At 57.2% G+C, this 11,901-nt stretch overlaps 2 protein-coding genes and 1 long non-coding RNA gene across 4 annotated transcripts; 1 reads left to right on the plus strand and 2 right to left on the minus strand.

Annotated features, from left to right (window-relative positions):
* Positions 1 to 665: 665 nt before the first annotated feature.
* HOXA1 (homeobox A1) lies at positions 666 to 3,065 on the minus strand. The gene is made up of 2 exons (XM_019611043.3): positions 2,435 to 3,065; positions 666 to 2,066 (listed from the first exon to the last, which is right to left on the minus strand). Exons 1-2 carry the CDS (start codon positions 3,039 to 3,041, stop codon positions 1,711 to 1,713), a joined length of 963 nt encoding a protein of 320 aa, XP_019466588.2. The 5' UTR covers positions 3,042 to 3,065; the 3' UTR covers positions 666 to 1,710.
* Positions 3,066 to 3,304: 239 nt separating this feature from the next.
* Positions 3,305 to 6,882, plus strand: LOC146544129 (uncharacterized). Its single transcript, XR_014883913.1, has 2 exons — positions 3,305 to 3,440; positions 6,452 to 6,882. It is a non-coding gene; the product is annotated as an uncharacterized LOC146544129 (long non-coding RNA).
* Positions 6,883 to 7,037: 155 nt separating this feature from the next.
* HOXA2 (homeobox A2) lies at positions 7,038 to 11,881 on the minus strand. 2 transcript variants are annotated; one of them, XM_085226245.1, is made up of 3 exons: positions 10,493 to 11,881; positions 8,736 to 8,955; positions 7,038 to 8,114 (listed from the first exon to the last, which is right to left on the minus strand). In XM_085226245.1, the coding sequence occupies exons 1-3, from the start codon at positions 10,710 to 10,712 to the stop codon at positions 7,391 to 7,393; spliced, it is 1,164 nt and encodes a 387-aa protein (XP_085082371.1). In that variant the 5' UTR covers positions 10,713 to 11,881; the 3' UTR covers positions 7,038 to 7,390. The 2 variants fall into 2 exon arrangements, with proteins under 2 accessions (XP_085082371.1, XP_085082372.1); XM_085226246.1 differs by having other exon boundaries at positions 7,038 to 8,136; positions 8,736 to 10,636.
* Positions 11,882 to 11,901: the final 20 nt, after the last annotated feature.

Raw genomic sequence — 11,901 nt, forward strand, 5'->3', positions numbered from 1 at the left:
CGAAGTGAAGAACGTTTCGTTGGCTCCCAGCGATCCCGCACAGCGGAGCCGCTCTGGCAGCGCTGCCCCGCAGCTGTATCATGTCAGGCGGTGTCATGCGTGGAGCTTCCAGAGGCAGCGGGGACTCCGGGCACCCCCCGGCACCTTCTGTCCCCCTCCCCGACCCCTATGCTTTTGGCACCTCTTGGAAATGTCACACTATTTACCCGCAATAACTTGTTTGGGTTTTCTCCAGAAATAAACGATTGGAAAACGGGCTGGGAGCACCTAGGGGCCATCCCCTCCCCCCAGCCCCATCCCTCGGCAGCCCTTCGGGGTGGCAACGCTGGGCGGGGGGGGACGCGATGCCCGCGGTAATTAAATGTGCAGCCCTTGCGAGGGGCCTGCGACGTGAGGAAAGAGGGCTCGAAGACAGTTTCTGCTTTTGAAGCGTGCTCTGTTTATGTAAGTGTCACCATCCATCCCGAGGTGAAAAGGTTAGCACTTGACCCAGGAAGCTCTCGTGTTTGTGCTTCAGAAATAGATCGGGGTCATAAATTCCTCCCGGTTACAGCGGAGGGCCTCATATTTTTTCTAAAAATAATGCTGTTTGAGCATAGGAAAGGAGGAAGGTGCGTGTTTATGGGGCGTACCGGGCAGGCCGGGGGGGTGAAGCTGGGACCCTCTGCCCTTCTCCCCTCGGAAGTGCCCAACAGCGGAAAACGTGGGAGCCAAGCCGTGACGTGCTGGTGACGTCACGCAGAGGCAGACACACGAGGTATACCTGAAAGCGGAATATATTTATTACAGACATGGTAAGGACCCGTAAATCCTGCCCTGGGTCCCAGCGGCGGGGACCGCAGAGCCCTGGTGATTGTACGCAACGTCGGGGGACGCGGCTCCCACCCGACAGAGCTCCGTGTCCCGAGTACAGCACACATGGGGCGGCATGCAGCGGCCCGGACACCAACCACAGAAGTTATACATTCATTTGGCCATCCGACACATTCACGAGTGGGTCGAAAAGACATCGAGGCTAAAGGAGGGGGGATACGGAAATGGGGAGAGGTGAGGTCTGTGCGGCGGCGGTGTCCCTCTGTCAGGCACAGCCCAGCACAGCTGTATGGGGGAGGGAGGAATGAGCACACAGGGTAAGGTTTACAAAACCTAGTGCAATTGAAGCCTTGTTTGTCACGTTTTGGGAAATACCGCTACGCTTTGAGGTATCTGCTGGAGCTTAACACGTCTGCTTGATGCTGCCGTCAGCCTGACCGATAGAAAAGCGGGTCTGGTTTGGCGAATGCACTCACCCTGCTTCACCTGATCATCTAAACGTCATCTCTAGAAAAATCTGTAAAAAGATAAATCTCTTGGACAAAGTATTTACAAGCAACAAACTCATAGACATGAACAAAGTATACATTAAATTAAAGGGTGAAAGTCCTAGAAGTCGTGTAAACACTTGCCATAGTGCATCTCTTTGTGAGGTTATGTACCCTCCATGACCTGTCTGTCAGCCAGGGAAACTCAGAGGAACATCCTTGCGGGGAGGAGGGAGAACCCACGCATGTGCCAACGCAACTCTTCCAGCAAGGAGGTGAGGAAGGGGGGGGAACCGAAAGAAAACCTCTTGGCGGCAGGGGCCGGGAGCGGCTGGGCCGGCGCCCCCGGGCCCGACCAACGGACGGACAGACGGACGGACCGACAGAGTGCACCGCAACTCAGGGGAGCTCAGTTGGCAGCGGGACCCGGGTCCGAGGTGCAGGATGCAGGCGAGGCGCTGCAAGGTGACGGGCAGCACTTCTCCGACGGGTCCTCCGCCTTCTCCTCGCAGCCCGTGGGGGTGGTGGGGGAGATGGGCAGCAGCCCCTCTTTCTCCCTCTTCTTCTGCTTCATCCGCCGGTTCTGGAACCAGATTTTCACCTGCGTCTCATTGAGCTGGAGGGAGGCGGCGATTTCCACCCTCCTGGCCCGGGTCAGGTACTTGTTGAAGTGGAACTCTTTCTCCAGCTCGGTGAGCTGCTTGGTAGTGAAGTTGGTCCGGACAGTGTTGGGCTGCCCCACGAAGCCGTACTCGCCGGCCTTGCCTGTGAGGAGACGGGCAGCGTTAAGCGAGCACAAATGATTTATAGGCTATGTAATCGATACGCCCGCAGCGGCCGAGCGATAGGGATTCCTCGGGATACGGGAGAAGCCCCGGCAGGGTGAATGATGGGGTGCGAGGTGCTAAACTCCCGGTGTCGGGGAAATCGGGAAGTGCTTTGTGAATTACACGAAATACGACCGCGGGAGGAGTGGGAGGGGAGACCGAAGAACCGGCGCAGGCTCCCACCCAGCGCTGAGGGCACATAACCCGGCCGCCCCCGCGGGCACCTGCACCCATCTCCCCCTGCCGCCCCGACGGCGGGACCAGAGCGAGCCGGGCTGGGCTGCTCCGCTCCCGCTGGCCACTGACCTGTTTTAGGGGGGTTCCTTTTAACTTTCATCCAGTCGAAGGTCTGCGCCGGCGGCGAGGTATCGGCGGAGGGGGAGCGGGAGTTGTCCTGGTGGCCGGCGTGGAGGGGAGAGAGAGCATGGTTGTAGGTGCCCAGGGGCAGGCTCTGCTGCTCCTGCCCGTACGGGGAGGGCACGTACTGCGCGGGCCCCCCCGCGTAGCCCTGGTGCGGGTGCTGCGCTGCGGCGGAGGAGAGGCTGCCCGAGTAGACGGCGGGCGCGCAGGGGGGGAAGCCGCCGCCCAGCTCCGCGTCCTGCCCCAGAGCGTAGGGGCCGTAGGCGGCGCCGAAGCCCTGCGCGCCGTACGTCGGGGGGCAGCCGGGGTGCGCGTAGGACATCCCCAGGCCGCCGTGGTGCTGGTAGGCGGCGGGCTGGGCCGAGGGATGATGGTGCCGGTGGGGGCTGAGAGGCACCCCGCGGCCCACGAGGAAGCGGTCCTCCCCGCTGCAGCTGCCGGCGCTGACGGCGCAGGGCTGGAAAGTTGTAATCCCGTGCTCGGGGTGGTAGGAGCGGGCGGCACAAGCCCCCGCCTCGCCGCCGAGGACGGGGTACTCGAGGAAGGAGCTCATCCTCGCAGCGTGCCGCTGTCACGCCGCCGCCGCCGGGTCTTCAGCGTCCGGCGGGGCCGCGCCAACTTTCCCACTTCCTCCATGGGGCCGGGAGGAAAATGACACGAAGGTACCGCGAGCGGGGAGGCACGTGGGGGGCGGCAGCCAATGGCTGCGGCGCCTGCGGGACTTTCCCGGCTCCTGCCGCTGATAGATCGCCGCGTCGGGGGCATTTAAACGCCGAGCGCTCCGACGGCGCGGCACGGCGCGGCGCGGCACCGCGGGGCAGGGCGGCGGCGGCCCCCCGGGGGGCGAGGGGCAGGGCTGCCGCGCCGCCGGGGTCCCGCCCGCTGGCTGAGAGGGGAAGGCAGCGGAGAACCCGGCGGCGGAGCCCGGCCCGCGGAGCCCGGCCCCTCCAGGGTAAGTGAGTGAGTGAGTGCGTGCCTCTGCGGCCGGCTCGGCCGGGCCGCTCCTGCGCCGACCCGGCTGTCAAACTGGTGCTGGGCACCTTTGCCGTCCTCCCGGCTTGGGTTGGGGAGGGCTGGATCCGCGGCATGGGGTGGGAGAGGTTATGGGGACAGAGAGGAGAGCATCAGCGCTAGGGACGGCGGTGAGGATGGGACCGTGGGTGAGGATGGAGACCGTAACGGGGATAGTGACGGGGACGAGGATAATGCGGGGGATGAGAATGGGGCCGCTGCTCCGACCCCTCCGCAGAGCCCAGCGCGACGCGACGCCAAGAGTTAAAGGGGCTTGTCCAGCCGCATCACCAGGCGGCCGTGGACATTAGCATGGAAATGAGGCGCTTCGGGGACTGACGGCCATTGTGCTCTGCCGGGCACGCCAGCCTCCCCCTAGCCCGCATCCTCTCTCCCCCCGCACCTTCTCCGGACTTCCCCGCTTCAGCCGGGGCTGGGGTAGAGGAGGGGGAGTTGGGGGGCTGACGACGGGGCGGAGGCTCGCCGGGCTCCGCAACCCATCTGCCGGGTCCCCGCGGCGCGCTGCCACCCGCATATCGCAGGCCGGGCGGGGGAAGGTGTGCCTCAGGTCGCAGGCTGAGGAGGCGTCCCGGTGTAGGGCCCGGAGAGAGGCAGGAGACGCAGGGCCCTCAGCCCGACCCTTTTGTCCCCGCGCTTTGCCACCGCCCAGGCCGGCAGTGGTGGGAGGTGGCAGATGGCCGGTGGCAGAGGCGGCCCCAGGACCCTTGGGAACCGCGCCGAGCATCGGTTTAAGCTTATCTTTCCCCACCCCCATCCCCGGGAAAAAAAAAAAAAAAAAAAGGGTCCGTGGAAAGAAAATGACAGGGGGCGATTGCACGTGGGTTGCGACCCCGTATTCTGTTTACATATGCGGAAAGTGAAAGGAGATGCAAAGAGCGGGCATCCATCTGCCCCAAAGCTCTCATCTATCTTCAGGGAGAGGGGCTGGCACCAACAGTCAGTGCTCCTCAGCACCGACCCCGGGAGGATCCGCCTCCTGTACTGCTGCAGGTGCACTCCCGGCCGGCTCTTCCATCGCTGTGTGCTCGCTGCTGCTTGCTTTGAAATCCCAAAGGTTCCCCCTGCCCTGCCACCTCTCCCTGCTCACCAACACACGCGCACACTCGCTCACCCGCAAGCTCCTCCCTCCACTCCGAACCACAACATCCTCCCCGAGGTGCGGGCTCTCCCGCTGCTCTTAGGTCAGCCCTTACCCCATGCCATCTCCAAGGCCTCCCTACGGGCAGCAAAAGCCGAAGGGCCGCTCTTAGGATCTCTGTTCTGATTTACTGAGCAGGCACGAGTGGCTGAGGGCCCTCCGGAAAGGTTCCGTTTCTTAAACTCCGGGAGGGGAGGAAGGGGGGGTTGTGGGGAGAGCGACAGCAACAACACTCCGGGGGCGTTTATGGCATTATACTGCATCAGTGTGGGCTGTGGTAAGGGACGGAAACACATTCATTTCATTCCCGTAAACCTGCTGTGATAAATACAGCATAAGGCAGAGCAAGGAGGGCCGCTGGGACTGTTTACCAATAAAAGAGCTGGCATCCTTTCAGTGCTTTTTTTTTTTTTTTTTAACAGCAGCCTTCGAAGAAAAAGTATGTATTTATCTGCAAATGGATCTGTTTTACCCGTAAATCTCGGCAAATTACAGCATCTCTTACAGTCTCCAGCATCCTGTAATCCTTTTTTTTTTTTCTTCCTCTTTTCTGTGCCATTGTTGGGAGCAGCCCCCATCCCCTTTGTTGCATTGTCTCTCTCGCGATGCTTTGGGTTTTCGCTGCCCGTTCTGTGTGAGGGGCAGAGGCTGTAGGGCCGGGGGCGACCACTGCCCCTCGGCAGCTCCGCTCGGGGCCGGAGCCGGGAATCGCCGTTTCCTGCCCGAGAGTGGGGCCCACACTTAAGCTTTGGCGTGGGAGTTCTCCCCCCGCAGCGCCCCGGGGCTCATGGGGAGGAACTGAGGCGACTCCTGATAGCTGCAACCCCACGTTTATTTAAATCGAGTTGGCGAAAAAATGAGATCTTGTCGGGGATTTTTATTCCTCTCTCTTATTTTTTTTCCTCTTCTTTTTAATTTATTTTTTAATATACATTTTTTTTACTTTTAAAGCATTGCCAGCACGCAGACATCGGGCCACAAAATGCCCCCGCGCACAGCAGCCCTGTTCGGCCCGTGCCAAAGAGGTGCGGGGCCGCTGGGGCCGCCCGCCCCGCGCAGGGCTGCAGCGGGAGGAGGACAGGAGCAGGGCAGGGGTTTCGCCGCGGCCGCAGCTCAGCCAAGCTGTTGTTTTAAAGGAGCAATAAAAATGAATTATGACTAAACGCCTTCTCACTTAATGGTTTTAGACGGGGATCCCCAGCCCCGGCAAATACGTAAGAGGATTTTTATTTGTGCATGTGTTCCTGCAATTGATCTCTTTGATGACATTCTCATTCATAGAAAGCGTTTGATTTATGACTTTAGGAAGAATTGCGTTCAGCCCTTCCAGCCATAACCCACGCATCCCGGCTCCACAACGCGGTGCAGAGCTGCGAGACGGCTCTCCGTGCACGGACGGGCAGCGCTGCACCGTTCCCCGGCCCCCGCTCTCCTCGCACAGGCTCCCCACGCACGGAGCCGCGGCCGCCGCCCCTCTCGCCCTCCTGGGAGCCCCCACTCGCGTCCTAGGGAGGGGATTCGCCCCGTTCGGACCCGGCTGCGCTGCTGCCCGAGGTGTGCCGGGGGTTTCCCAGAGCGGCTCGGCGAGTGGGGACCTCGAGGAAACCGCAGCTCGGGCGGAAAAGCTTTCCCTTTTGGGTCGCCCCGCAGGATGGGGTTGAACAGCAAATGTCGTCCTCTACGACCCCTCACCGCCCCCAAAAAGGACCGAGCGGAGGATGCGGTCCCTCCCAGTGTTTTGTGCGGCCTTTGGCTGTTGCAGGCTCTAACTTCTCCCTTCCTTCTCCTTTTAGGGCTGATCTCCCGGACCACTCAGCGCTGGAGGACCCATCGAATGCACTCTGTGAGCTCCGATTTTTAAGGTTCCCAGCCAGCCTGCTGGCTGTTCATTATGGTCGAGAACAAAATACTATGCTCGAAAAGAAAAAGAAAGAAAAAAAAGAAAAAGAAAAAAAAAAGAGAGAGAGAAAGCCTTTGGTGAATCTACCAGGCTCATTTCTGCAGGAGACAAGCACCCTCCTGACCGTGCCCCTCGTTTTGTCTGTAACAGAGAAAGCTCTCCCTTACGCCTTTGTTAGAGTTGAGCATTCTCAAGCTCCGCGTCCACACGGAGATGCTATGGTTATACACTAAAGGGAAGAAATCGCCATAGGAGCTGGGAACGATTTGGGTTGGTTTGTTTGTTTCCCCTCCGCTAACCCTCGCAATAAAGAATTTGAACGTGTTTTTCCTCTCTGCTAAATGTCCTGCGTTGCCAACGAGAGAGAGATGGCAGGGTTTGATTATTAGTGAGTTAATAGTGAGAAATACCCGTTGTGTTATCAGTGCTCAAAGGAGAGAGGGAGAGGGGAAAAAAAGGAAAAAAAAAGAGAAAGCGCCTTGTAGCAAACAAGAATTTATTCTACCAAAAATACTTATGACAACGCATCCTAATGTAATACAAAAATAAAAAGAAAGTGACGATTCGATCCCTATATGATCACTTTCTTACAGACCTCATATATTGCTTTCGTCGAAGGACCTAGAACGTGGCTAGGTTAAAACCGAAGACAACTAAAACTTGGTCAGAATCGGTAAAATGGCACGGCGAAGGGAGGGGACAAACAGAATGTACCGACCGGGGGGGAGGGGGAGGGGGAGGAAATAAAATTAATTCACTGGGAAAAAATAATAATAAAGGGGAGGAATGAGGAGGAGAAGGCAGGACCCTGGGAGAGGACGTCTTTAATTTCTCAGTAATTCAGATGCTGCAAGTCAATCGTGGTGAGCGTGTCTGTAAAAAAGTCAAAGCTGTCAGCGGAGATATCTACGGGGCTGTCCAGAGAGCCCGGCAAACTGGGGGAAACCGCGTCTGAAAGCTGGAGGCAGGAATCTGTGGAGAAAACGTTGAAGTCCTGTAAAGAGGGGACCTCGAGGGCCTCAGGACTGTCATTGTTGAGGCCAGCTGCGCAGTTCTGGGCCATTGTTGAGAGGCAGTTTTGAACAGTGGGTGACTGGTGTTGAAAATGTTTCAGATTTTTCTCATTGCTCGTTAAAGGCGAAACGGGGAAACTTTGGGATTCGCCATTGTGCGCATTCTGCGCCTGCTGCTGCGAGAGCGCATTCTGCTGAAACGCGTACCCCTCCCGCTCCAGCAGCGCTCCCGAGACGGTGCCGAGGGCTTGCTCGAAGAGGGCTTTCTCCTCCTCCTCGTCCTCCGCCGCCTTCTCGGGGTCTTCCAAACCCTTAAATTTCCCCTCGCCGTTCTGGTTCTCCTTGCACTGGGTCTGCCTCTTGTGCTTCATCCTGCGGTTCTGGAACCAGACCTTCACTTGCCTCTCGGTCAGATCCAGCAGCGCTGCGATCTCGACCCGGCGCGGTCTGCAGAGGTACTTGTTGAAGTGGAATTCTTTCTCCAGCTCCAAGAGCTGCGTGTTGGTGTAGGCCGTCCTCAGCCGCCTAGATCCACCGCTGCCACTATCGGGGATTTCAAGGGGGTCTGTTAAAAAAGAAAAAGAGAAGGCGAACCACCGCCACCACCACCACACGCACACGCGCCCCGGAGCGCAGCGAAGAGCGGAGGCGAAGCAGAGCCCCGCGCACGTCGGGGAAAAGCGCGGATGGCACCGCGGCCCCCGAGCCCTTCGCGGCCCGGGCTGGAGGGGGGGGCAGATCTTCTCCCTCTCCCCCTGTGTGGAAGCGCCTCTCTATCCATATGTCCTCGCGGCGTAAAATAGCGACTGCAACAAAATGGCCGCCCTCGGCCGCGGGACCCCATTGTGCGGCGCCCGGAGCCCCCCGGCCCCTCGGCGCGCCCCGCGCCCCCCGCTCCGCGCCCTCCCCACGCCGCGGCCAACTTTATATCGGCCATCGCGCGATTGATAATTAATGCATCAGCCGCCGAGCTGAGCGGGAGCAATCTATCACTCTTCATTACTGTCAAATAGCCCGGCTCTAGGACAGCAAGACAAGAGAGGTCAGCTCCAACTCAAATAAATCATCCCGCGTTGGGGCGACTCGGGAAAGTTGGGCTCCGCGCAGAGCCCCGTCCGAGCGGGGGCTGCGGGCGGCCGGGGGGCGGCGAGCCCCGGGACTGACCTTTGTGGCTGAGGCAGGCGGGTCCGGCGGCTGAGGCGGAGGCCGAGGCGGGCGGCAGCGAGGATCGCTTGGACGCCTTTTTCTCTTTCATCCAGGGGTACTCCGGGGGCGGCGGGGCGCCGGCGGGGCCCGGGCTGCCGCTGCGGGCGCGGGGGCTCGCCTTGGGGCGGCCGCCGCCGCTGTGGCGAGGGTGGCCGCCGGGGTTCAGGCTGGGGATGGTCTGCTCGAAAGGAGGAGGAATCAGTGTCGAGTGTGAAAGCGTCGAGTTCTTGATTGATGAACTTTGAAATGTATCACCGACAGGGGGAAAAGATGTCAGGCACTCAGCAAGCGATGGCTGACTATTGATAAAACCGATCTCTCGCTCGAATTCGAAATTCATGGCCTTCAACTCGCAGCCCCCGCGGAGAAAAAGTTCCCTCGGATGCCGGGGGCTCGGGGGGGGGAAGGCCCAGGAAAAAGGAGAGAGAGGAGAAAAAAATATATCATAGAAGATCGCTGGTGGGGTGTTTTTTTTCTAATTCACTGATTACGGCCGTATGGGGACCGTGCTACTATTAAACTATTGAATTCATGGAGACAAGGTTGAAATTGGACCGAATTGGCTGTCACATGATTGCCTCTGCCCAATGACAATTTGGGCTTTAATCAAAAGAAGCCACTGTCTGTTTGATTGATCCAAAAAAGTCGGGAAGGAACGCCTCATTGGGGGCCAGAAAGGCTTTATTTACACTTTTTTTAAAGAGGGAAACGGTATCTCCCGCATCCGTCCCCTCGGCGTCCTAATCTGAAATGATCGGGGCGGGAGGGAGGGCGCGGGGGTGCGTTGGTGCGGCGGCTGCGGGGTGTGTGCGTGTGTCCGTGTGTCCCCGCGTGTGTGCGTCCGTCCTGCAGCCCGCTGCCTCCTCGCCTCCGCCCGCGCACTCTCCCCTCATTGTTTGGGACTGTCAGGAAAGCGCTTTGCACCTCACAAATCATTTAAGCACCTCAATCTGACGCCGTGAGTCATTAACAAAGTCGTCCATTAATCTTCAAAGTTTTGACACTGCCAGGCCCCCACATAAGAAGTTGCACCCAGGCAGGAGTCTCGAGTCCTGATTTTTTCCTGGAGAATAACACTTCCTCCAAAACTACTTTACCGCTTCAGACCCAGCCTCCATGCATGGGCTCCTCTTTTTTTTTTTTTTTTTTTTTTTTTAATGTTTTTTTTCCTTTTTATTTTTTTCTTTCCTTTTCATTTGTTTTCTTTCTCTCTCTCTCTCTCTCTCCCTTTTTTTCTTTTCCTTTTTCTTTTTTTTTTTTTTTTTTTTTTTTTTTTTTGGTGGCCATCTATTGTACAGTACGGAGAACAATTGGCCGCCGGTGCCGAGCCATTGTTTAAGAGAATCTTCCTCAGCAACCTTGCTTCTAAGGGAAGAGTCACACAGGCAGCAGCAGCCCCCGCGCTCCGTGACTTCCCTCTCCAATTTCCTTCCCGGGATTGGACCACAAAAAAGTGCCTTGCGAGCACCGCTGTGGGCGAGCCAAATCGCGAGGCTGCAAAGGCGGCTGGCCGGTGCCTCTTTAAAAAAAAAAAAAAAAAAAAAAAAGGCCAAAATCCTGTGCCTTAGCTTGCAAACGATACTCCCGTCTGCTGGCATAAATTGCTTAATAACCGTAGTAGGCTGGGTCTGGTGAGTATTTTCGATTACCAGGAGATATATGGGCTGGTAGCGGGTTTGTTTTCACGGGGCCAAGCAGAGCTGCGGGGTGATAACCTGGGGCACGGCTCTCGTCTCCGACGCTTGGCTCTCGCCGTCGTTTCCATGTGCCTCCGCTCGGTCGGGTCCCGAATTCGGAGCTTTGGGCACAACCGGGAGAGCGGATGACAATGCCAGGGGCGTCCCCGGCCCGACGAGTCCTGCGAGCAAAACCGGGCCGGGGGCCGGGCAGGAGCTGCGGGCGATGTCCGTGTGTCCTCCAGCTGCCGGGGAGCATCGCAGCGCCGGGCGGGGCCGTCGCTCTGCATTTTCGGAGTTGCCAAAAGGGGTGTCGGCAAAGAGTCTTCCTCGTGTTGCAAAAATAAAGAAGAAACAGAAGAAGAAAGAAGAGGGGGGGGGGGAAGAACCCCCCCCCCAAAAAAAAAAAAACAAGCCCCAAGCACTCAGCGGACCGGTCTAGGTCCGGACTGCACGAAGTGCATTTTAAAAATCAGTTTTAAGTTAATGCACCCTCAAGATGTAGCATATCTGCGAAGGCATTGGAGAGAGGGGGAGGGGAGGGGCTGGGAGGCTTTAAATGGGCTTTTTGGTGGTTGCTTGTTTAAATAAAATATAGAACGAGACTTGTCATTTAATCCCTCGAAAGGGATGCCTTACAAATATCGATGCTGTTGGAAAATGCAAAGGGTTTAATTTTCTTGCTTTTAGTCCAAACAAAGCTCTGGTGGTGTCTGCGCGCGATCAATCTTGGCCGCCAAAAGGTTTGACAGCTTCTGGCCCTTAAGAACACATTTAGAGCTTCTTGCTCTTTCCAAGATCAAATGTGTCCGAGCAAAGAGGCAGAGAGAGAAACGCGGGTAAACAAGAAAAAAAGCTGCTTTTAAAATATGCTGTTGGAGGGCTGCTCTGCTGTGGGAAAAGCCCGGTTTTATTTTGCTTCTCTGCGTCTTTCTCGGGGTAGGGCTTTGCTTTTTTTCTTCTCTCTCTTTTTTTTTTTTTTTTTTTTTTTTTTCCCCCCTCGAAAATATTGGGATTAACAGCAGGATGGCAAATAATAAAGAGGGAGGTTTGGACTTTAACCGGGCTTTGTGAGTAAAACCTGCGTGGGTGTCTCTATTCTGCACATTTGTTCCTTGTGGTCGTTCTAATACAAAAACCACCTGGAACAAAACCTTTGGAGAGGGGACGCGAAATTCTTGGCAAATCAATTACTTCTGCCTCCAGAGAGATCTTTTAATCGGGCGAATCTCGAATGCAAAAATAGAAATTCGTATTGCCAACGTGCAGGCTCTGAGGATGGAGAGAGGAAAGAAGGGGGCAAAGCCGCCTGTTTTTTCTTTCTTCGGAGTGGAAGGGGGAAGAAAAGCCGAATTCCTTCTCTACGGACATTTTCAGAAATGCAATCCTGGCGCTAAGCCTCACAACCCGAGTTCACCGCCCGTACCGTTACCTTTTGTTTGATCTAT

Source organism: Meleagris gallopavo, chromosome 6 (assembly GCF_905368555.1).
Source record: "Meleagris gallopavo chromosome 6, MGAL_WU_HG_1.1, whole genome shotgun sequence".
Classification (NCBI taxonomy): domain Eukaryota; kingdom Metazoa; phylum Chordata; class Aves; order Galliformes; family Phasianidae; genus Meleagris; species Meleagris gallopavo.